The sequence below is a fragment of the Hemitrygon akajei genome, chromosome 30 (assembly GCF_048418815.1).
Source record: "Hemitrygon akajei chromosome 30, sHemAka1.3, whole genome shotgun sequence".
Lineage (NCBI taxonomy): Eukaryota > Metazoa > Chordata > Chondrichthyes > Myliobatiformes > Dasyatidae > Hemitrygon > Hemitrygon akajei.
This window is the reverse complement of record NC_133153.1, coordinates 28,034,496-28,057,632: the sequence shown is the minus strand read 5'-3', so window position 1 is coordinate 28,057,632 and position 23,137 is coordinate 28,034,496. Positions and strand designations below refer to the sequence as shown.

The 23,137-nt window shown below is 42.8% G+C and overlaps 1 protein-coding gene across 4 annotated transcripts in view; it reads right to left on the bottom strand.

Moving 5' to 3' along the window:
• agbl1 (AGBL carboxypeptidase 1) overlaps window positions 1–17,681 on the bottom strand; it is a 249,996-nt gene extending 232,315 nt beyond the window's left edge. For 3 of the 4 annotated variants that reach the window (XM_073033206.1, XM_073033209.1, XM_073033208.1), the window contains exons 1-3: window positions 17,180–17,458; window positions 4,767–4,830; window positions 1,637–1,783 (exon numbers count right to left, since the gene is read on the bottom strand). In XM_073033206.1, coding sequence (XP_072889307.1) covers window positions 1,637–1,783; window positions 4,767–4,830; window positions 17,180–17,242 — 274 coding nt within the window. In that variant the 5' untranslated portion in view covers window positions 17,243–17,458. Of the gene's footprint in view, window positions 1–1,636; window positions 1,784–4,766; window positions 4,831–17,179; window positions 17,459–17,547 lie in introns of those variants that run through there. The other variant, XM_073033207.1, reaches the window with a different exon arrangement.
• Between the last annotated feature and the right edge of the window lie 5,456 nt (window positions 17,682–23,137).

The window sequence follows — 23,137 nt, the reverse complement described above, 5'->3', positions numbered from 1 at the left end:
CTGTTGTATGGTGCTTGGCCATTCAATATCTACATCTGCACTAATTTCCTCCACTGATCCTATGCACCTCCATTCCCCTGCACACCTTTCTTATAAGCGCATATCTAGAAATGTAGCCGGTGGGCCTCATACCCTGCTGTGGTATGAACCTGCCTGACACAGCATGCAAAATCAGCTCCGACAGCCTGAACAATGACACCAAGATTCAATGGCCGGGAAGGTGGTTCTGAAATGCTTTGTGGAGAGTGAAAGACAGGACAAGGCACGGAAGAAGTCATAGTCATCTACTCAAGGAAGACTCCACTTGTGATGACCACTCATACCACTGGACTCAGGCTTCCAAGATTGAGAGAGTGGAACGGCCCCGGTACTATGGCTTGTCTATTTTAAAAACTCTTCCACATGGGTTTTTTTTCATGTAGTTCACATTACTTAAAAGAAGAACTGTACAAATCTGATATTGACGGACATCCAATCATCCAAAAATGTGCACATTGACATTTTCTGAGTTTCCATTTGACATATCCATGGCTTAATTAGCATCATATTTGATCAGTGTCACTTTCACTGCTTTTCCATTATTCTGCTAGAATACAAAATTGAAGATATTGTTTTCCTCTTTAATGACACCCCCACTCCTGCCTCCCTCCACATCACACTCCTCCCCGTTTACAATGGCCCCAGTTGAAAGACCTCAGTTTGTTCCTCTATATAAAATCAAAACAATTTCAATTTTAGCGTCATTACAGCACAGCAGGAGTGAGTCTATGCTCTCTTCATACAGAGCAATCTACTTAGCCCCCCTCTTATACCATGGCCTATCAATTGCTTTCCCTCAAATAACCCTCTAGGTCCTTTTGGAAAACCCCAGTTGTGCAAAGAACAATGAAATGGCCTTTTCCCTGTTAACTCACTAACTACATTGTATAAAGACTAGGAGGAACTTAGCCAAAGCATGGTGAATTGGTGGAATTCATTGCCTCAAACAGCTGTGGAGGCCAGGCCATTGGGTATATTTACAGTGAAAGTTGATAGGTTCTCAGTTAGTGGGAGTATCAATGGGCAGGGAAAAGGGGATGATAAATCAGCCATGATGGAATGGCAGAGCAGACTCAATGGGCCGAATAGCCTAATTCTGCAACTATGCCTATGTTTTTGTGGTCTTCAGGTCTTGTATAAGATTATTGCTGTCAAGGATAAGCACAGCTGTGGGGTATATCAGATTGCAAATACACCAACAGATTCGGTGCTTAACGTTATTACGGCTTGTGGCATTGGTGCTCAGAGTTCAATTCCAGAGTAAGGAGTTTGTACAATCTCCCTTTGACTGCGTGGGTTTCCTCCAGGTGCTGCGGTTTCCTCCCACAGTCCAAAGCTATACTGATTAGTCAGGTAATTGGTCATTGTAAATTATCCTGTGATTAGGCTCGGGTTAAATGGGTGGGTTGTGGGCCAGACAGCTTGTTAGGCCAGAAATGCCTGTTCCTCGCTTTATCTCGAAATAAAATTAAAAATAAATATAATTTGTTCTTGAAAATTCCCATAGCAATTACCCTTGCTATTCCCTTTATCCTATTATTCCTTCATAGCCAAGGACGCCAAAGCTTCAGGTAAAATGATAAACATTGTTCCTTACCTCTTTGTCCAACTTTGACAATTAACTGCATTAAAGGCAAGATGACCTTATAATCCAGAGGAAGTTCTTTAGTTACGTTCACCAGTGTGTGGAGCAATGCCTCACTGCCTCCCTTAGTAATCAGGTAACTGATCCGTTTGACTGTACCTGAAATGAGCAAGTTAAAAAGACGAAGCAAAAGTTGACATCCGTATAACATAGGAAATGAATTAAGTGAATAGATGCTTGCTCAAGTAAGTAAAGCATTAAAGAGTGTTTTAAAGAAGGGCTACAGCAAACTAGGGGTTAAATCACAGGGCTATGGAATCAGATATGGCGTATGGATACAAACTGTGGGGTGAAGTGAGCACAGAAAGCACAAGAGGTCGCATTCAGAGGAATGGCGAGCTCTTGGCTCCTAGACCAACACACACAAAACGCTGGAGGAATTCACATGACTATTTAGTGACACGACACAAATGTTTAATCAGGAATATTTCTGAGCCTTTGTCATTTGGTCCAGAAGTTTTTTGATCAATTTGCTTCTCTGTATTTCTAAAACCGAGCAGGTGCCAAGAGCGCAATATCAGTGCAAGAGATTCAGCAGATGCTGGAAATCCCAAGCAACACACTCAAAATGTCCAAGGAACTCAGTTGGTTAGGGAGCATCTCTGGAAGAGGAATAAACAATGGATGTTTCGGGCCAAAACCCTTGTATTGTTGAAGGGTCTCAGTCTGAAACATCAATTGTTTATTCCTCTCCATAGATGCTGCCTGACCTGCTCAGTTCCTCTAGCATTTTGTGTGCGTTGCTTCAAATTTCCAGCATCTGCAGACTCTCTCAGGTTTATAACATGTTTTAAATCTGGCTGCACCCTACTTTAGCAATACTATGACAATTTTAGCCGCTTTGTCCTACAATTGAGGTTATTTTTGTTTTCTTGTAAAAATTCTATGTAACTTATGTTTAATTAATATATTATTTTTTGTGAGTGATGATTATACAACATAATGTGCCTGGGATACTGCTGCAAGTAAGCTTTTTAGTGCACCTGAACGTACATGATGAAACACTCAGCTTTGACTTTGAAACAGTCTTTAATGCAGGAAGGCAGAGGTGGCTAATTTCTTTGTCATTAAGTATTTTCTGTCTGGTAAAGTGATTTTCAAACCTTCTCTTTAGATCCACAAGTACAGCCAACTAGTGAGAGAGGGGTTGTCTGTCCACGTTATCCAAGCCCCTTATAATGTTATACATCTCTGTCAAATTGCCCCTCATCCTCCTTTGCTTCAAAGAGAAAATCCCTACAAAGTGTTCTCCTCCTTCAGAGAAAAGCATAGAATGATCCTATCTTTATTTGGTCTGGTCTTTGACTCTGAATACACGGCAATGTGTCCAACTCTTATCAGCTCCTTGGCATACACCAACAGGATATCTTATCAGAGATATGAAGTACCCAGTCATTCCCCAAGTGAATAAGAAAACGTTGAATTTGTTTTACAAATGATAACTGAGGGCAAAACTATTTTTGAGGGCAAAGAGTAGGTAGTGTTTGTGGGTCCAGTCTCTAGACAGCTTATTTTGAATAGAAAGATGCAAATTCGGGACTCCAGTTCAATAACATGGACCATTTTAAATAAGTGAAAGATATTTATCAATTATGGACCAACAGCTTTAAACCAATAAGGTGACAAATGGCAATGTTTTTATATTTTGTTTTGTTAGGTACCCATTCCAGGACAATACATGGTTTTGTTTGTGTGGCTTTCTTTTCTGCCACTGTGAAGTTAGGAACCACCGTCCTAACCGCAGGCATTAATGGAGCCTCTCCACACCCAGACTCCTGAGCAAGATCTACCCACTGCCACCCAAGGCAAAATACCAGGTTCATCGCTTTAATCAGAGGGGCTGATCTTTGGGCACAACTTGCTTATAAAATCATCAGGGGCATAGAAGAGTGAACAGAGATTATCTGGGTTTTTTCCCCCAGAGAAGGGGTCCAAATCCAGAGGGCATAGCTTTAAGGTGAGATATTTAAGGGGGACCTGTGAGGCAACTTGTTCAAATAGAGGGTGGTGCATATATACAACAAGCTATCAGAGAAGACAGCAGGTACAATAACACTTCAGGTACACTTGGACAGGTACATTAATAGGAGAGGTTTAGAGCTGGAATACCCAACCTGTTTTTTCAAGTCAAGTCACTTTTATTGCCATTTCAACCATAACTGCTGGTACAGTACACGGTAAAAATGAAACAACCTTCCTCCAGGACCATGGTGCTACATGAAACAACACAAAACTACACTAGACTTCAAACCTACACGGGACTACATAAAGTGCACAAAACAGTGCAAGACAGAACAGTAATTAATAAACAAGACAATAGACACAGTAAAGGGCATATTACAATATAATAATAAATGATGTAAATATAAATGTAAACAAATTGAGAAATTGAAAGAAATTGAGAAAGAAATGAGAAAAAATTGCAAAGGGAGTGGAGTGGTGTTCAGTTGAGAGAGAGAGAGAGAGAGAGAGAGAGAGAGAGAGAGAGAGAGAGAGAGAGAGAGAGAGAGAGAGAGAGAGAGAGAGAGAGAGAGAGAGAGAGAGAGAGAGAGAGAGAGAGAGAGAGAGAGTGTGTGTTATGCCATAGATCCCTACGATTAATGAGGTGTCCATGGACTCCAGGTTGGGAACCCCTGGCTTAGAGGGATATGAAGCAATGGGTCTACCCTCAGTTGGGCATCTTGGTTGTCATGGGCGGATAGGACTGAAGTTCAAAGTTCAAAGTAGATTTCTCATCAAAGTGACCCTTTCCAAGTTGAATGATTCTATGAGCCTAACTTGCCATGCCCTTCATGGGACTTTGAGTCAAATGTTGGCCAAACATCAGTCAGTCCAACACTGGGAGATGAAACTTTGTACGTCGAGAAGGAAAGAAACAGGTAATCACCCCAGTAAATAAGCATAACTATACAACTAATGGGTTGTATTATCAAAGGTATGGCTATGATTTGCACCTGAACTGGAAAAGGAAATGAGGATGAAATCCTAAATTAAGAATACTTTTGCTACCCCCTAGTAAGCATGATTCGCCCAGCTATGATTCCTAGATGAATGAGAACTGAATATTGTGTCACACACTCACCTGCTGACAGTAGTGCATCCAGAATTTGCAAGATGTTGAGAGTACTTTTCAAATCGTGGGAATTCTGCAAAGAGATAAGCAGAAGATGAGATGAAACACAAACAGTAAAGTTTTAAAATACTCTGTCCCAAAGGATAGATTGCATCAAGGAATATTTCATTATGTTGGAAAGATCACGATCTGCTTTAGGCCAATGTGCAATGTGCAATTCAACTCTGAGTGTTATTTTATTCCCTCTGTTTTAATCAGATATACTGATCTGGTCTAAATTAATTCTTGAAGAACAATATGATAATACAAAGGATCTATTGACAAATCTGTGTCAGATAATGAATTGGAAGTGGGCAGTGAATTTGGCTCAAACAAGATGTCTACCTTGAAGCAAACCATTCAGTCAGCAACATCAGCTTTGAGGAACAAAGGAAATGGTGCATACAATAGAAACTATAGCAATATCTCTTAATAATTGCAAAGTCATTTACCTGGAAATGAAGTTAGTGGAGAATAATCTCACACAAATTATTTGCATAAAATCAAATTCATTTATTTACAATACTCCAGTCACTGCATGACGATAAGGAGAACAATGATTCCTAATCTGTCAGGACAATAATGGATATTGATGCCAGGTGGAAAAACCAGTGCATGTCATAAACAATTGCCTGCTGCCTGAATGTCTGGTGATATTGGGCTCTCTGAGCCCCTGCACATTGGCTCATGGAGTCACAGGGTCGTAGAGTAATATGGCATGGGTTTTGGCCTAACTAGTCTAGGTCAGCCAAGATATTCATCTAAGCTAGTCCCATTTGTCTGCATTTGTCCCATATCCTCTAAACCTTTCCTATCCATGTACCTATCTAAACATCTTTTAAAAGTTGTTATTGTACCTACCTCAACCACTTCTTCTGACAGCTCATTCCACATACACATGATCCTCTGAGTGAAAATCTTGCTGCAAGTCCAAAGGATATCACACAAGATCGGAAAGTCCCTGGTACTTGGTCAAACTTCCCAGGAGTCTAGTGGGTCAAGTAGAATTTCAGCTGACACTGAACTCAAGCCTAAGTGATCTCACTTAGACTCAGTCCAGCAGATATTAGAGACCGTGCACAGAGAATGGTGTGAAAAACAAAACAACCCATCCAGTGAGTGGCAGTTCTGTGGTTTACAATCCCGGGTCAATGAGAGAGGTCAGGGGAGAATGGCCAGACTAGTTCAGGGCAGCAACTGGAACTCGGATAACCCCACTTTACAACAGTGGTGTGCAGAAGTCCATCGTGGTATGCACAGCATGTTAAAACTTGAAGTGAGTGGGCTACAGTGCAGAAGACCACAAAAATACACTAGGTGACCACCTTATTAGGTACCGGAAGTTGCTGGCACTGTGCCATGCATTGGTCACTGGACTCAGGTGGCTACAGATGAAAAATGCCCCATATCAATTACTTTCAGGGCAGCAAAGAGTTATTTCATTCTCAGTGTTCATACAGGAGAGTTGTTCTTCATCCACACTACATTTAATATAACCAGGACTCAAATTGGAAAATGCTGTGGAATGAACTGGACATCTGCTCTCATACCATCCTCCCGCCACCCCACTCGGGATAGGGTTCCCCTTGTCCTCACCTACCACCCCACCAGCCTCTAGGTCCAACATATAATTCTCCATAACTTCTGCCACCTCCAACGGGATCCCCCTACCAAGCACATCTTTCCCTCCCCCCCTTCTGCTTTCCACAGGGATCACTCCCTATGCAACTCCCTTGTCCAATCGTCCCCCCCATCCCTTCCCACCGATCTCCCTCCTGGCACTTATCCTTGTAAGCGGAACAAGTGCTACACCTGCCCTTACACTTCCTCCCTCACCACCATTCAGGGCCCCAGACAGTCCTTCCAGGTGAGGCGACACTTCACCTGTGAGTCGGCTGGTGTGGTATACTGCATCCGATGCTCCCGGTGTGGCCTTTTATATATTGGTGAGACCCGACGCAGACTGGGAGATCATTTCGCTGAACATCTATGCTCTGTCCACCAGAGAAAGCAGGATCTCCCAGTGGCCACACATTTTAATTCCACGTCCCATTCCCATTCTGATATGTCTATCCATGGCTTCCTCTACTGTCAAGATGAAGCCACACTCAGGTTGGAGGAACAACACCTTATATACTGGCTGGGTAGCCTCCAACCTGATGGCATGAACATTGACTTCTCTAACTTCCATTAATGCCCCTCCTCCCCTTCTTACCCCATCCCTTATTTGTTTATTTATTTATTATTCCCCCCCCCCTTTTTCCTCTCCTTTTCTTTCTCTTTCTGCCCTTCTCACAATCACTCCTTGCCTGTTCTCCATCTCCCTCTGGTGCTCCCCTACCCCCTTTCTTTCTCCCTAGGCCTCCCATCCCATGATCCTTTCCCTTCTCCAGCTGTGTATCCCTTTTGCCAATCAACTTTGCAGCTCTTAGCTTCATCCCTCCCCCTCCTATCGTCTCCTATCATTTCGGATTTCCCCCTCCCCCTTTCAAACCTCTTACTATCTTTTCTTTCAGTTAGTCCTGACGAAGGGTCTCGGCCCGAAACGTCGACTGTACTTCTTCCTATAGATGCTGCCTGGCCTTCTGTGTTCCACCAGTATTTTGTGTGTGTTGCTTGAATTTCCAGCATCTGCAGATTTCCTCGTGTTTGAGCTCTTTTCCAGGTTGTACACAGCTTCTTAAGTTGCAAAGGCCCCAGACGTACCTTTACATTAGGCATATCCTAGAGTTCATAGACACAAAAGGCTCTGAAGACGCTGGAGATCCAGGGTAACGTGCACAAAAAGCTGGAGGAACTCAGCAGGTCAGGCAGTATCTAGGGAGATGAATAAACAGTCGGCATTACATGCCGGGACCCTTCATCAGTTCCTCCAGCTTTTTGTGTGTGTGGTTCTAGAGTTGATGTCTTTTTGGTGAATTGGCTTTCTTTTCCCCCAGATAAATATTGTTCAGCTGCCGCTCCCCTTGTGTGGCGTGGGTCAAGCTTATAGATTTGTGAGCATATATCATTTACATGCTAAAATAAGATCTATCAAATAGGCTCTTGATTGGACATGGCATCAAAGGTTACAGGGAGAAGGCCGGGAACTGAGGTTCAGGATCAGCCATTATTGAATGGCGGTGTGGACTCGATGGGCCAGATGGCCTAATTCTGTTCCTATGTCTTATGGTCTCAAACATAATCAAATAGAACCCATCTCAGAATACTACTTCCATTTGTTATGATCCCAGCCCCCCTCCTTCCTGAGAATCGCAAGATCACTATTAATCCGGGTCTTGGACCCAGGAAATGAGAGAGAATCCTCAGAAAGACAACGCAACGGATTTGACCATTGTTTCTTGGAGACACCTTTGTGGATTGTGACCCTATGCTACGTGCCAGCTATCAGGGCTACGTGTACACCCTCGGGCAATGTGGGGTGGGGATTGTATCACCCCACCTTGATTGACATCTACAACTCTGCAAGTCAAGATAAAAGAGGGGCTGCAGGGGGCAGTCCCCTAGCAACGCACCAGAAGGAGACACCATCGCTCATCACTCCCGTGATAACGGGAAGCTATTCGGAAGCCACGTGTGGTCCGTTTCCCTTGGCTTGGGGAACGAGTGGCTGATAACACCGAAAGGGACTTCGAACTGACAACGGGGAACCCACGTTCCCGATTCAACGGTTTGCGTCCAAAAAGACTGGCAAGTTTCTTTTCTCACCAAAAATCTCTCTCTCTCTCTCTCCAACAAGTGAAACCTAGCGGTCCCCAAAAGGCTAAAGCCTGCATGAGCTCGAGAGACTTTTATATTTCCATCGGACAATATTTTACCCCTAGACAAAGCGATAGAGCTACTTCTTATTGATGATTATTACTATACCCGCGCTTTAGATTGAGTATTGATGACGTATATTATCTGAATGTTTGTATTAACCTTACTTTTGTGCCCCTTTATAAATAAAAACGTTTAAAAATAGTACCATCAGACTTCAACGGACCTCTCTATCTTTGCTGGTAAGTGACCCAGTTACGGGGTTCGTAACACATTTGAATCGTAGAACACCAAGCGCAGAACAGTACAGCACAAGTACAGGCCCTTCAGCCCACAAAGCTATACCAAGCCGATTAAATTAGTAATCAAACACCTGTCTAAACTAATCCCTTCTGCCTACACGATGTCCATATCCTTCCATTTCCCTCACATTCACGTGCTTATCCAATTTGATGAGAAAACAATTAGCCTTTATTTTATAGAGATCACCAGTTAATGACCTCTGTCAATTTGAGAGCTGGTCTTCACCACGAGGCCATTTGCAATGAGGATTAGGTTTAGGCATTCCAGCTTCGCTGCTAGAGTTCCTATCCCATTATTTTGTATTAGGTTCTGCACTAATGTATTACTTATAGAAAATATGCATAGGCAATTCATTCTGAAGACAGATATATTGCAATGACAGTGTGTGTCTAATCATTTGTTAATTAGGACTTGAAAATGATAAATTGCATCTGTCTGAGCAGATTGTTTTTTTATAATGATCAGTGATTCGATTAGTGACTGCAGGACCAAGAGTTGTCCAATTAGCACCTAGTGATCAGCAATAGCATTCTAATGAAATGTATCAAAATGAAGTTAAAATCTGAAACTGAGGTATAACCTCACTGTACTTATAAAATTATGTAAGGCATAAATAGAGTACGTAGTCACGGTCTTTCTTCCACCCCCCCCCCCCCAAATGATGGGGGAGTCTAAAACTAGAAGTAAAGCAGGAGGGGATATAGGTAACGGAGATTTGACAGGCATGTTTCTCACGCAAAAGATGGAATGAGGCAACACGATCATTCATGGGAGGTGGTTTGGGGATCGATGCTCTTGTTCTGTGCGGGGGAGGTGAGGTTTGGGGGTTGATGATTGGGATGCCATTCTTTATGGTGGGGGGGGGGGTTTGATGCCTCTCTCCAAATTACTTTCCTGTTCTTTCTTTGTTCTGTGACTATCTGGAGAAGGCAAATCTCAGAGCTGTAGCTGGATACACACTTTGATAATAAATGAACATTTGAATGTGCTAGAGGAAGTGAGGGGGGCTTTTATTTATTTTTTTATTGAGGTACTGTGCAGAATAGGCCCCTTCTGCCCTATGAACCATGCTGCCCAACAACCCCCGATTTAACCCAAGCCCAATCATGGGATAATTTACAATGACCAATTAACCCAACAACCGCTATGACTTTGGACTGTGGAAGGAGACTGAAACACAGGGAGGAAACCCATGCAGTCATAGGGAGAACGTACAAACCCCTTACAGACAGCAGCAGGAACTTAAAAAGTATTTGGGCAGGTACATGGTTAAAAAGGGTTTGGAGGGACATGGGCCAAATGCAGGAAAATGGGAGTACCCTAGACAGACACCATGGTCAGTATGGATAAGTTGTGCCAATGACCCATTTCCATGCAATACATCTGTATGATTATTATCCAACATATTCACAGTTAGCCATCAGCTTCATTGTAGTTTAATTTTTATTCATTTTCTTTCCCTCGGGCATTATGTTTGCAAAGCAAGGGACACGGTTTAATCTTGCTTAACTTGAAGGTGTCTCTTTAAAATCAGACGCTGTACACAGGGATCATAGTGCTATCTATAGCTTCAGTTTATACCGACCGCATGGTGCAGAGATGGCCTCTTCGTCATCAGCACAAGAGGTTTAAGAGAACACAGCTTTTATGACCATTTCAGTTATTGTTCCATCGGGCTGTTTTCATTTATGTATTTTCAAAGTGGTTTCCTGACGATCAATAAAGAGCAAAGTTTGAACGCAGTTCTTTGAATCAGACAAATGAAAGCCTCCTATAAAAGCAGGTAGGAACAAGTAAGAAAGGGAGATGTATACGTTGCCTTAGGTTATAGAGCATAAGAAACAAATTCAAGATTTGAAACCACAAGAGATTCTGCAGATGCTGGAAATCCAGAATAACACATACACGATGTTGGAGGAGCTGCGCAGGTCAGGCAGTATTAATAGAAAGGAACAAACAGGCAATGTTTTGGGCCAGACCTTTCATCAGGACTGGGCCATCCAGCCTCTCATCTCTGCTCCCCAATTTTAGGATTGGAATGTTCCCTATGCTTGGGGAGTCTAAGACCAGAGGACACAGCCTCAGAATAGAGGGGTGTTCTTTTAGAATAGAGATAAAGAAGAACTTCTTAAGCCAGAGAGTGGTGAATCTGTGGAATTTGTTCCCACAGGCAGCTGTGGAGGCCAAATTATTGGGTGTATTTAAGGCAGAGGTCGATAGATGGCCATGGCATGAAGAGATACATGGAGAAGGCAGGAGATTGAGGTTGAAGGGGAAAGAGGATCAGCCATGATGAAACAGTGGAACAGACACAATGGGCCAAGTGGCCTAATTCTGCTTCTATATCTAATAAATTTAGTTTATATCACATATACAGTGAAAAGCTTGTCTCACATTCTACACACAGACCAATTCATTAAACTGAATTGAGGTGAAACAGAATAAAGTGCACCAGCTACAGAGAAAGTGCAGTGCTGGTGGACAATAAGGTGCAAGATCATAAAAAGGTAGATTGTGAAGTCGTGAGTCCATCTAGTTTATTTATTGAGGCACAAAGGGACTAAGCCCTTTGAGCCACACACCAAGCCACCCAGTAATCCCCCCACTTTAACCGTAATCGGATCATGGGACAATTTACAATGACCAATCGAAACGTCTTCGGAACGTGGGAGAAAACTGCTCCGGAGGAAACCCACGCGGTCACAGGGAGAACGTACAATCTTTCAGTTTGTAACAGCGGAGGAAACTGAAACCGGATCACTTACGCTGTAAAGACCAGTGCTAACCACTCCGCCACCATGCCACCCTATGCCAGGAAACTGTTCAATAATCTCATAACAACAGGGTAGAAGCTGTCCTTGAGCCTGCTGATGCATGTTTTCAAACTTTTGCATCTTCTACCCGCTGAGAGAGGAGAGAAGAGATAAAGCCCAGGACAAGTGGGGTTCTCACTTGTGTTGGTTATTTTACTGGGGCAGAGAGACCTAGAGTCAAAATACATTGTTACAGTGAGCCAAAATAGTCACCTAGTGGTCAGCTAAAACCAATCCCAGGCTGACTTTCACTGATTGATCTTTGTCCCAATCAATGACTCGATTGTTCTGGGGTAAACTGTTTAAATAGTCGTAATGGTGAGTGTGATTTTGAGTTGAGTTTTGAGATTGGTGTGGTTTCACCAACTAAAGGGTTATTTCCAATTCCAGCGTGTTCTATTGTCTGTTTTGGATCTCATCAGCAGTTATAGGCAACAAGCTCAGCAAATTGGCGATGAGATGTTGTATTATATCAACGTGACTGCTTCAGCAGAAGACTTGTGCACATTTCTACAACAGCAGCAAGCTCAGTTCAAGTCGGCCCATCTGAAGTTCATGGAAACGTTAACCAGCAGGTTATCAGTGAGTCCAACAACGTTAGTGTCAATCATGAACAGAACTCATGCAAGACAGTTGCTGCATCTTTCTCCACCTTCCAGTCCCATGCCAGTCCAGGAGTTATGTTTGAATCCTGGTTCAGGCACTACAAAGATGCATTCCGGGTTGAGTTCACCAGTAAAGTCGACTCCCGGAAAATGCTCACTTTGCTATTACTGAACGATTGGGTACTGCGCCATTCTGCCAAAGAAACCATTCGACCTGTGCTTTTGATGAAACTCCCCAACAGCTAACAACCAATTTCGGAAAGTAGTCATCTCTCTTCAGTGTTCATAACCATTGCCTAAAACCCATTAAAGAAGATGCCAATGACTTTATCACATATGTCAGTGTTGTCAATTGTGAATGTGAAAAGTTCAAGCTGGGTAGCATGACTGAATCACAGTCCAAGCGTCTGATTGCTATATTTGCGAACTTCAAGCACCTGACGATGCAGATATTCGCTTTCAGCTCCCGGCCAGATTGGAGCAAGACCATGACATGACTCTACAAGCTGTCACTCAAGAATGTCAGTACTTAATCAACCTGAAGCATGATTCCAACTTGGTTAAACAGAACAAGGTCAACACAATGTCTAATGGCCCAGACATCATCATTCACCAGTTCTCCAAGCAGCTAAACACAGAACTGTAGTGTGTGACAGTATGCAAGAAACTAACAGTATGAGAAACATTTGCAAGAAATATCACTGCCATGGTCACAAAGAAGGTGTTTGCCATCCCTCGTTGTGTTCAAGGTCAGTGGAACACAAGGACAAGATGCTTCAGAACCCATCAAAGTGCACAAAGAATTTAATAGTCACCACCAGGAGACAGTACGTCAATGTATTTATCAACAAATGGTCAAGCTACAACTCAACATGGCATCAGATATCACCATCTTTTCCAAAGACACATGGTGGGAACTTGGGTCCCCACCAGTCAAATCAACTCATCATTTCGCCCGAGGTGCATCGGGTGGAACTCTCCAGCTGATTAGAGAATTACACTGCTTGACGCTGAATGGTAACCAAGTCAATGGTATGTGTTACCCAACAGACCAGCCAGATCTGAATGTCCTTGGAATTGACTGGATGGATAAGCTTAATCTCTGGAGCATCCCCCAGATGAAGTCCTTTTGAAGACATTGGCTATTTAAGTCATGTCAGTTGCCACCATGTGGTCTTGGTGGAACCTCCAAGTTCTGTCAAGCACCTCTTTGCTACATTGGATCCCTTCTGCAATAGAGGATTATTATACCCACTACCAGCCCTTACCAGTTAGGAAACAGGAAAAGAACGCTTTGGGTGGGGGGGGGGTTGTTCATGATCTGAGAACTCTCAACGACGTGGTGATACCAGCCTACCCTAGTGTCCTGAAACCTCCTACCATCTTTACAGAAATCCCTAGTGACTATGAATTTTACACTGTGGTGGAATTGTGTTTGGCCTTCTTTCCTATCCCCAATCCATCCTGACTCACAGTACTTGCTCACTTTTTCTATTGAGGATAACAGTGCACTTGGACGAGGCTACTCAGGGCGATATTGAAATCCCTTCCGTCTTCCCCTGGAATCTATATGGAGATTTTGCTGATTTAAAGTTCCAAAGGCACATGCGGTTTCATTCACTACTTAGTCCAAAGCCGATGCCCTATTCATCAGTTCCTGGGACAATCTCATAGTTTCATATCCAAGAAAGGTAATCATCCAGAATCTCTTGCTCCTGTTATGGACCTCTGGTGCCACTGGACTAGAGGGAAGTGAGGCATGTGCCTTTGATCAAACCCAACAAGCATTAACCAAGTTGTCGCCAGAACTGATGACTGTCCGTACTTCAGTATTACAGAACAGAATGGCTTTGGATTTTATTCTGTCAGAAAAAGGGGGGCACTTGAGATGCTGTACTTACATACCTGACGAAACAGAAAATATTACAAACTTAGCAACCATATCTGAGAAGCTACCAAAAGATTAAGAAAGTAGGGGATCAGTACAAATTACACTCTGGGAGGTGGGTGGTGGTCATTTGGGGCACTGGGAGAATGACGGGTAACTATTCTGAATTATGGTACAACTATTGGTATTATGATATGTTCCTCTTCTCCAATTTTTCTGTGAAACAATAGGTCAAAGGATAGGATATTAAGGAATGGAATGGGTACTCCTTGAAGTGGTTGGATGGAAAGGGAACATTGGGGTCGGAGTTTGAATCTGCATCATTGCTTTATATACATTTATATGTATATTTCAGTTTCTCTGTTTGGTGAAACGTAGTGTTGTCACAAAATGGCAAAAAGGAGTGAATGTAGAAATGCACCTGCAGTGACAAAATGTAATTTTGATAATTTTAATAAAATGATTCTTTCTTCTACCTTGACTCTTTTTTTCCTTTGTCCAGTTATATCTATCTGTCTCCAGTCCCAAGTGAAGGAATGAATTTAGTTCCATCTCCTCCACCTGATTTAATGTTTCCAGTGCTCCATTCCTATCTTATACATTCTCCATCTGCTTCCCAAGAGTTGCTCCCTGCCTTCCATTGCTATTCCTGCCCACTTCTCTAAATTTTGCTGCCTCCACAGATCCAATTTATTTTCCCATCCCCACTATTTGCTTTGACTTTGGCTACTAACTTACCTTCCCACTAAATTCAGATTCAGATTCAGTTTATTGTCATTTAGTAACCACAAATGCAATGCAGTTAAAAAATGAGACAACGTTCCTCCAGAATGATATCACAAAAGCATATGACAAAACAGACTACACCAGAAAGTCCACGTAATGTTTTCCAAATCCACCAGACAAAAACAAGACCAAAAACTAAAGCTACATGACCTGCATAAAACCACATAATTACAACATATAGTTACAACAGTGCAAACAATAGCATAATTGATAAAAAAAAACTATGGGCACAGTAAAAATAGTCCAAGATGTTAAAGGACTGTAAGTTCAAAAGAAATCACCACAGTTTCCACAAGTCCCTGGGGTCCCGACAAACTCGCCATCCCACACCGGCGGCAGAAGGGAATACCCCCGCTGTGGACTTCCATGGCGCCGCCCGACTCAGCCTCACAGACGCAGCACACAGTGAAAGCAACCTGAGTCCGTCGAAAGAACTCCGAGTCCGTCAAACCTCCGAGCCAACGACCATCCCCTCCAGCACAGCTTCTCCAAGCACCATCCTCTGCTGAGCGTATTAAGACGGCCATAAAAATTTCCTTTTTTCTATTAGTTCTGCTTGTTCATGTGTGTTCAACAGACTCAAAGCCAGCTTCTATCTCGCTGTTGTCCGAATCTTGACCAAACCTCTCATATACTACATATGAATTATTGATCTCTCAATCCACCTCAACAAGGCCATTGCACCTTATTTGTCTCCCTACACTGCACTTTGTTTGTAGCTGCAACTTTATATTCCACATTCTGTTTTCTTTTAACTCACTTGAAGTACTCATGTATGGCATGATCTATCTAGACGGCATTAAAATAAAAGCTTCTCACTGCATCTCGGTACCTGTGACAAGAATAAATCAATACCAATAATAATCCAATACCAACCGTAGTCCCAGTGCAGTCCAGCCTGTGTAAAGATTAAAAACTAGCTTTATTTTTTTTAACATGTATAGTGAAACCTGGTGAAATGTGTCATGTGTGTCAAATCAATTCAACAAGTGTTGTACTGAGGGGAGCTCGCAAGTGTCGTAACATCTACAAAGCCAAAATAATATGCTCTCAACTTACTAACCCTAACTGAACATCCTTGGAAAGTTGGGGGAAACCAGAGAAACTCGAGGAAACCTACGTAGTCAAATGAAGAACATTCGAAATCCTTACAGAAACGAAGCCTAGTTAGTGATAAAGTCCTGTAAAGCAATAATCACCATGTTATCATACTACTTTTTGTTTCTGTGGTATTGGCCAATTAATCTTACTTAAATAATATTACCCTGATTTATCATGAAAAAATATTGTAGGAAATCGACTGATTATTATTAAAAATTGTACACAAGGGAGATCAGCTCCTATTAATACCCTCAACGCTAGTGCCACTTTTTTTTAACAATACTAAATTCTTAATGTTAGCTTGGGGGCAATTAAGGATTTTTTCTTTAAAAGAGTTGGGACAAAGAAAAAGCAACAGAGCTCCTACCCTAGCTCCGACTACTCCCCAAAAGTCATGCACACTGGATCAACTATCCTTACTCTGGTGATGCTCTCTACGGACAGGAAGAGAAGATGGATAAATGATGTTTTTCTACACATCAGTCGTAAAAGTGTGCTAGACCATGTTTGAACGGTTAAAAAGCCTTTTTCCTCCCAAGTTATGGTTCCCTCAATTTACAAAAAGACACAATTAAATAAATCCTGTTTATCTACTACAGTGCTGGCAAATTAAATACATTATTGCAAATAAAATTCAGGACCATTACAAAATAGCACTGATGGCTAAACACGATATAAATTTACACTGCATTTAACTTTTTAAAAAATTCACAGAAACTTCACTGGAACTTAAGCAGCTTTCTGTAGGCAATCATTAAGGTAACAAAAAGCATTCAGACCAAAATAAACGGCAATTTATTTAATAGTAAATGGTGAATGCTATTTTAAATAATTTATTTTACAAGTAAAAGATGCCACTTCATTCTGTGGATATTAGCTTAGAATTTCTTAACTACAAACAGCGGTTTTGAACCATTTTCTAAGCAGTTTATTCTATTTAGACATGTACCATCTGCAGAAGCTTAATCAGGATTTAATTTGATTTGGGCATGCTCTCATAAATTAAAAGTATCACCCGGCCATGACAATAGGATAACAATCTTTCTGGCCTCTGAAACAATTGAGAGACCTTGAATGAGAAAGAAGTTCTGGAACTCCAAACAAAATCATGGCAATCATCCCACTTACCTTGAGTGTCGACAGGAGAACTTCCAATCCTGTGTTTTCCGGAGCAGCTATCATCTCTGCCATGATTTCTGACAGGCTCTCAGAGCAGAAGCACACGGGCTCTCTCGCGTTTGAAACTGCAGGGAACACTGAGGACTGTGCACGCTGAGAATACTGTGGGCAGACCAGAGGTTGACATCATTTAACTTGCCTCTGACACAGAGGGAGGTATCAATTTTCTGCTGCGGAAAAAAAAAAAATTTTTTTTGATGAGTTCTGTTCATAAAATGGCAAATTTGCTGTGTGCTAAGCAGCTAGCTGCGGACACCAAAGAGACGGCCCCACCAAGGAACAGGAGAAGGACAGGAAAGCTGAGCTGGCAAACTTACCACATTCCCAGCTGAGCTGTTTATCAATCCCAAAGGGAAAAAGTGTTGACACTTTTCCGTCAGTGCCTCCAAATGAAATTGCACACACAACTTCTGCAATGTTGTCTTTTGGTACACTTAATGTCAAAGTTTACTTACACTGCTTCATCTTACACCAGAGCAGCCATTACAGATTTGAAAACACAATTAAATCATTGGTAAATCTCAAAGATTGCTACTGCCATTTAAAATGGGGAATACACTAAGTAGCATTTCGGAATTGTTTTATTATTGTCACGTGAAATGTATGCCGTCCAAACAGATCATTCCATGCATAAATGCATCGAGGTAGTACAAATGAGAAAAAAGTGCAGAATATAATGCTACAATTACAGAGAAAGTACAGTACATAAGATGAAGAGTTTTAACTGAAATGTTCGTACAACAAAAAACACAAATAATAGTGTTGCAGGAAAAGTCAGAAACTTTAAAAGGAAGATGCCTGCGAGATTCAGCTCAGCCTCACATGAGTTTGGGTGCTGTAGGTGGTAAAATGTTTCCAAAATTGCAAATATTCACACTCTTGCCTGCGATGCACGACATCCAATGCCAGCCTATCAGTGAAAGTAATAGGGCAGACTCGCAGTGCGTAGATGTTAACATCAATTGCCATGCAGTGACGTTTTGAGGCTAATGTGATATTCCAGAGCTCAGTTCTCCAGCTAATGCCCCCGCTTGGCCTCACGCAGCTGAGCACAATCAGCCGAAGGCAGGATCTCCCTACAAGAGCTATTTAAAGGAATCATCAGCTACTTTCAGCCTGAACAGTTGATTGATTTCTAATCACTGCTGCTTATAACACGCATGGGCTGCTTTCTCAAGCCTTGCACTAAAGTTTACAGAAAGTGGTGCATCAGTGCTGAAGGAACACGTCCTGACTAAAGGACACCGCCACAAGGAAATGCTTCCTAACTCCCATCCGCTACGAGGCTTTCAGCATGGACTTTAACACGATGGGGGAAAATAGGAAGAGAAGCTGGAAGAGAATGGGGAAGCAGGGCGGTTCGTAAGAGGCCACAGCCATGCAGGGGTTTTGAGGAACAATTGTCCAACCAGAACAACAGAACGTGAGATGTCTATGTGTCACACTGAAATCAGAACTACTACCGGTTCCACTCACACCAAGAACCTCAGAACAGGCCAGGACTGCATTGTCAGTGGTCATATGAAGATCTTATGCATCACTTTCTTTCCAGGCTGACTTAGGAGACACAGCATCGTACTGCTCACTATTGAGCATATCACGATAGGGACACCACATACCGGACACTGGAAAACAAAGATAGCTGGCCTCACCAGAGCTGGCTCAAATACAAACACGAGAGATCCTGCAGGAGCTGGAAACCTTGAGCCGCCACACACAGAAAATGCTGGAGGAACTTAGCAAGGCAGGTGGCGTCTATGGAGGGAAACAAACAGCTGAGGTTTCGGGCTGAGATCCTTCACCAGGACTGGAAAGGAAGGGGGCAGAAGCCAGAATAAGAAGAAGGTGGGAGGGAAGAGGAAGGAGTTCAAGCTGGCAGTTGATAAGTGAGACCAGGTTAGGGGGAAAGGTGGGTGGGGGAGGGGAGAGTCTAGGAGATGCACATTGTGGGCCCTGTTTGAACTCTCCACAAACCCTGGGACCTACTTCTTCAGCCCTCCTTTGCAGGTCAATATCCAGTGTTACATCAACATCTGCAATGGCTAGAGTATCATCTGCACAAAATGGCATCTGCATCTGAGGCAAATCAGCAGGGGATTTGTGGATGATCAGTGGGCGCCGGAGTAACAAGGGCTCTTCCCTGGAAGCTTGGCTTTTGACCTGGTGTGCCATCAATGCACAGCAGTGGTGTTTCCACAGAATGAAAGCTACACTGCACAGGAGATGCATTAGAGCTGACCATTGATGAAGTTCAGAGTTCAAAGTTTAAAGTAAATTTATTACCAAACTATGTGAACACTTAGTAACCACTTTATTAGGTACCTCCTCACCTAATAAGGTAGCCACTGAGGGTGTGAGTGTAAAGTAGCCCATCCCAACACTTCAAAGATCACTGTGTTGTGTGTTCAGAGATGCTCTTCTGCACACCACTGTTGTAACGTGTGGTTATTTGAGGTCCCATCACCTTCTTACCAGCTTCAGCTAGTCTGGTGATTTCCCTCTGACCTCTCTCATTAATAAGACTTTTCACTCACAGAACTGCCACTTGCTGGATGTTATTTTTTTTTCATTTTTGGCATCATTTTGCATAAATTCGAGAAATTATTGCGCGTAAAAATCCCAGGAGATCAGTCATTTTTGAGATACTCAAACCACCCTGCCTGGTACAAAAAAATCAGTCCACGTTCAAAGTCACTTAGATCAAATTTCTTCCCCGTTCTGATGTTTAGACTGAACAGCAACTGAACCTCTTGACCGTGTCTGCATGCTTTTATGCATTGAGTTGCTGCCACATGATTGGTTGATTAGATATTTGCATTAATGAGCAGGTGTACCTAATAAAGTGGGCACTGAGTATATGGCACCATACATTATCCTGTGCTGAAGCTACAATATCTGCTGAGGGTTAACATTACAGACCACAATGGCTTCATTAGATCGCAAACACGAGGAAATCTGCAGATGCTGGAAATTCAAGCAACACACACAAAATGCTGGTGAAACGCAGCAGGCCAGGCAGCATCTATAAGAAGAAGTACAGTCGATGTTTCGGGCTGAGACCCTTTGTCATAACGAAGGGTCTTGGCCCGAAACGTCGACTGGACTTCTTCCTATAGATGCTGCCTGGCCTGCTGTGTTCCACCAGCTTCATTAGATCCTGTTTTTATTAAGAGTTTTCCACCTGAAAATTAACTTCTGTTTTAAGATGGTGCTGGTGATGCTCAACAACTGCTCACTGGTGGCAAACAAATAGAGAATACAACTAAATACTTTATTTGTAACACTTTTTCTTGTAAAATATATGGTAACTGATCACCACAAACAATGCAGAGATGAGCGAAGGTGAGGCTGAGGCGAGGGTCGAAGCGAGCAGGTGTGAGGCGAGGTCGAGACATTTTTGAGTCGAAGTCATGGCGAGTGGAGTGGAGGAGAGGCAGAATCAAGGCCTATCCGCCTAAACTGAGAGCGGGGTTCGTTTGATCTAAGCACCAGGTCGCTCTGGAAGAGTTGGGTTCAGGCCAAAAGGTTGCGGTGGGGTCCAGGCCTAGAGCGTACTGTTGTGACAGGGCAGAGTCCTATTGCGAGAAACATCCCGATGTTTGGATGATTAGGTGCCGAGCCAAATGGAGTGAAAAAGCAGGGTAGCGGGACAAAAGCAAGGGTTGGGCCAGTTCTGCTCACTGCTCTGTGATGTTTACTCAGCTCTGTGCTGAACCGAGGCCGAGGCCGTGGCCTACTGCAGCTGCTACAACCTCTGTGTCTGAAGGCTCTGCAACGTTTACTTGGCTCTGCGCTAAACTGATGCTGAGGCTGTGGCCTGCTCCGGGCTTCGTGTCTATGGACTCACTTTTGTTCTGAATGCTTCCATCATTTGCACGATTAGTTTCTTTTTCTCACTGCACATTGGATGTTTGAAGATCTTTTTATGGGATCTTTTGAGTTTTTCTGTTTTGTAGCTGCCTGTTATCTCAAGATTGTATAACGTTGTTAATGAATGCTCTTTGAACTTTGAACCTAACTCGACTTCTCTCTCTACAAATGTTGCCCAACCTGCAGAATGATTCCAGCACTTTGTTTTTATTTCAGATTTCCATAATCTGCAGGGTTGTTTTTGATGTTCTGTCCAATGCCTAGGCTTCCCTTGAGTATGTTTGCAGTGCCCACAGAGCAACTCCTCATGACCAGGTTGGCCCGATGGACACTGTTATCAGCTGACCAGATTCGGACTCGCCAGCTGCAGAGCAAAGCAAGGAGGGTCAGGTAGAGGGAGCATCGAAGATCGTTGTTGGCAAGCTACAGGTGAACAATTTATCCAACAGTAATACCCGTAAAGGTTTGCCTACTCCCCCATTCACTGACAGTCCACTCTCTGCAATCATGACCATTGCCACAACTCCTACCCGGCAGCATGGTTAGTGCAATTGCTTTACAGTGACTTCGATCATCGATCAGGGTTCGATTCCTGCCTCAGTCTGCAAGGATTCTGTACGTTCACCCTATAACCTCGTGACTTTCCTCTGGGGGGGGGGGGGGGCTCCAGTTTTCCCCCGCATTCAAAGACGTATGGTTAGGGGTTAGAGTTGGCAAGTTGTGAGCATGCTATTTTGGCACCAGAAGTATGGGCTGCCTCCCCACAATTAGGAGGACATTGATGGGGGAATTGTGCGAATGGTATTGATGGCATCACACTGAGAGCTGACATAGACTGATGGGCTGAGATTTATAAGAAAACATCTCTTCTGAAAGTTGTCCAGCCTCCCCTCCATGGGCTCTGTCTGTACTTCTCTCTACCTCAGAAAAGCAGCCGGAATAATCATCTACCCCACTCAGCCCAGACATTCTCTCTTCTCCCATCGGGCAGAAGATACAAAAGCCTGAAGGCACGTGCTGTCAACTTCAAAGCCAGCTACCATGCCACTGTAATCAGGTACTTGAATAGACCTCTTGTGCAACAAGATGGCCTCTTGTCCACACTACCTACCTCGTTATGATCTTGTACTTTGTCATTTCCCTGCACTGCACCTCTTTCAGTAGCTTTTACACTTCATTCCTCATTGTTACTGATTTATCTTATTCGAGTTCGTGCACCTCGTAACGATTGGAACAGCACACGAGATAAGCTTTTCACTGTTTCTTGGTACGCGTGACAGTAATAAGCTAAAAACCAACACCAATAAAGCATGTGACTGGAAAAGAAATTTGCTGAACTCCCTAATCCAAACTGCTTCATCCTCCAATTAAAGTAAGTTTTCTGATGCGGTCTACACAGAGCAGCAGAGTGAAGCTGAAATGTCAAGCAGCGAAGGAACACAGTCCAGGCAATTCACCATCTGACCTTCCTTGCTGGCAATTGAGTTCAAGTTACTTGTTCAAGCGATGGAGGTTCTTGATACACAATTACAACGCAACCTTTATCTACCTGCCAGCAATCAAAGAACTCCTGTTGACTGCTAGGAACTGAAAAACCGCTTCTTCAGGATAGGTTTCTTTTCAAAATTTAAAAATATATACTTTATTGAAACAATCAATGAGACAGATTTGTCTAATTATCGTTCCTTATGTAAAAATTTGGAGATTCAGACTCAGACATTAGATCTTTTTGAATCAATATTGAAGAAATTAAGAAATTTAAGATGGCCTACTGAAGGCAAGTGACAGCTTACTGCTAGTTTGAAAGGCAAGTAATTTGACTAAAAACATTATTAGTAACACCTTTTCTGAAGTAAACTATCACCGCAAACAATGAAGATGCAAACTGAGGTGAAGTGATTTTGAAGAAAAAGCCATGCTGGTACATTGCAAAATCGATGTCGATGAATTGAATTGACCTTATTACTTATATCCTTCATATACATGAGGAGTAAAAATCTTTACTTTACGTCTCTATTCAAATGTGCAATTATAGTA